Genomic DNA, 665 nt, shown 5'->3' on the forward strand with positions numbered 1-665 from the left:
TAGCAATCATTATGTAATAATTTCACTCATTTAGACATAATGAAATAAAGCACAAATGTAATCACCAAACCTCAATCTTTTGTTTTACATATTACAAGGAAATCTAATGAAGCATCTGCTGGGGCGCCTAAACTTGCGGGGGGAGGGAGAAGTATCGTTTCCAAACCGCTCCATCAGCTCAGCATACTCACTCTCCCATAGGTGATGGATCACCACAGAGTTGGAAGTCAAATTTCCTACATGATACCCTTCATGTAAATCGTGAAAGCTGCAGGTTTGTTCACGCGCAAAAACAACAGGGTAATTCACATCAGACAATGCACGCCCCACCATTCCGTCTTCATAGTTCAAGTTATGATAGATAAACTGCATAGGATGGGCACTCTGTGGATAATAGACGATATGTCGCAGCGGCTCGTACGACACAACCTGTTCTACAGCATCCCTCGCAAGAGTCGCGCAAAACCCAGCCATATAACGAAATGACACACGTCCACCTGCTCGAAACCCCATCTGACGAATAAACAACCCCCAATACAGTCCACGGCGGGGCAGGGTGCGCAGGTCAGCAAGGTACTGCGGCACACGCAAAAACATATCGTCGTCGCCCTTTGCCAGATAACTAGCGTTGGGGAACAGTTGGACAGCATGGTGAAACCACATGA

General features: G+C 46.3%; 1 protein-coding gene across 1 annotated transcript; it reads right to left on the bottom strand.

Annotated features, from left to right (window-relative positions):
• Positions 1-84: 84 nt before the first annotated feature.
• On the bottom strand, positions 85-663 carry TM35_000271090 (putative UDP-Gal or UDP-GlcNAc-dependent glycosyltransferase; the record flags this gene model as incomplete). Its single annotated transcript, XM_029028002.1, has 1 exon — positions 85-663. One exon carries the CDS (start codon positions 661-663, stop codon positions 85-87), a length of 579 nt encoding a protein of 192 aa, XP_028880585.1.
• Positions 664-665: the final 2 nt, after the last annotated feature.

The sequence above is a fragment of the Trypanosoma theileri genome (genome assembly GCF_002087225.1).
Source record: "Trypanosoma theileri isolate Edinburgh chromosome Unknown TM35_Tth_27_V1, whole genome shotgun sequence".
NCBI classification, from domain to species: Eukaryota; Euglenozoa; class Kinetoplastea; order Trypanosomatida; family Trypanosomatidae; genus Trypanosoma; species Trypanosoma theileri.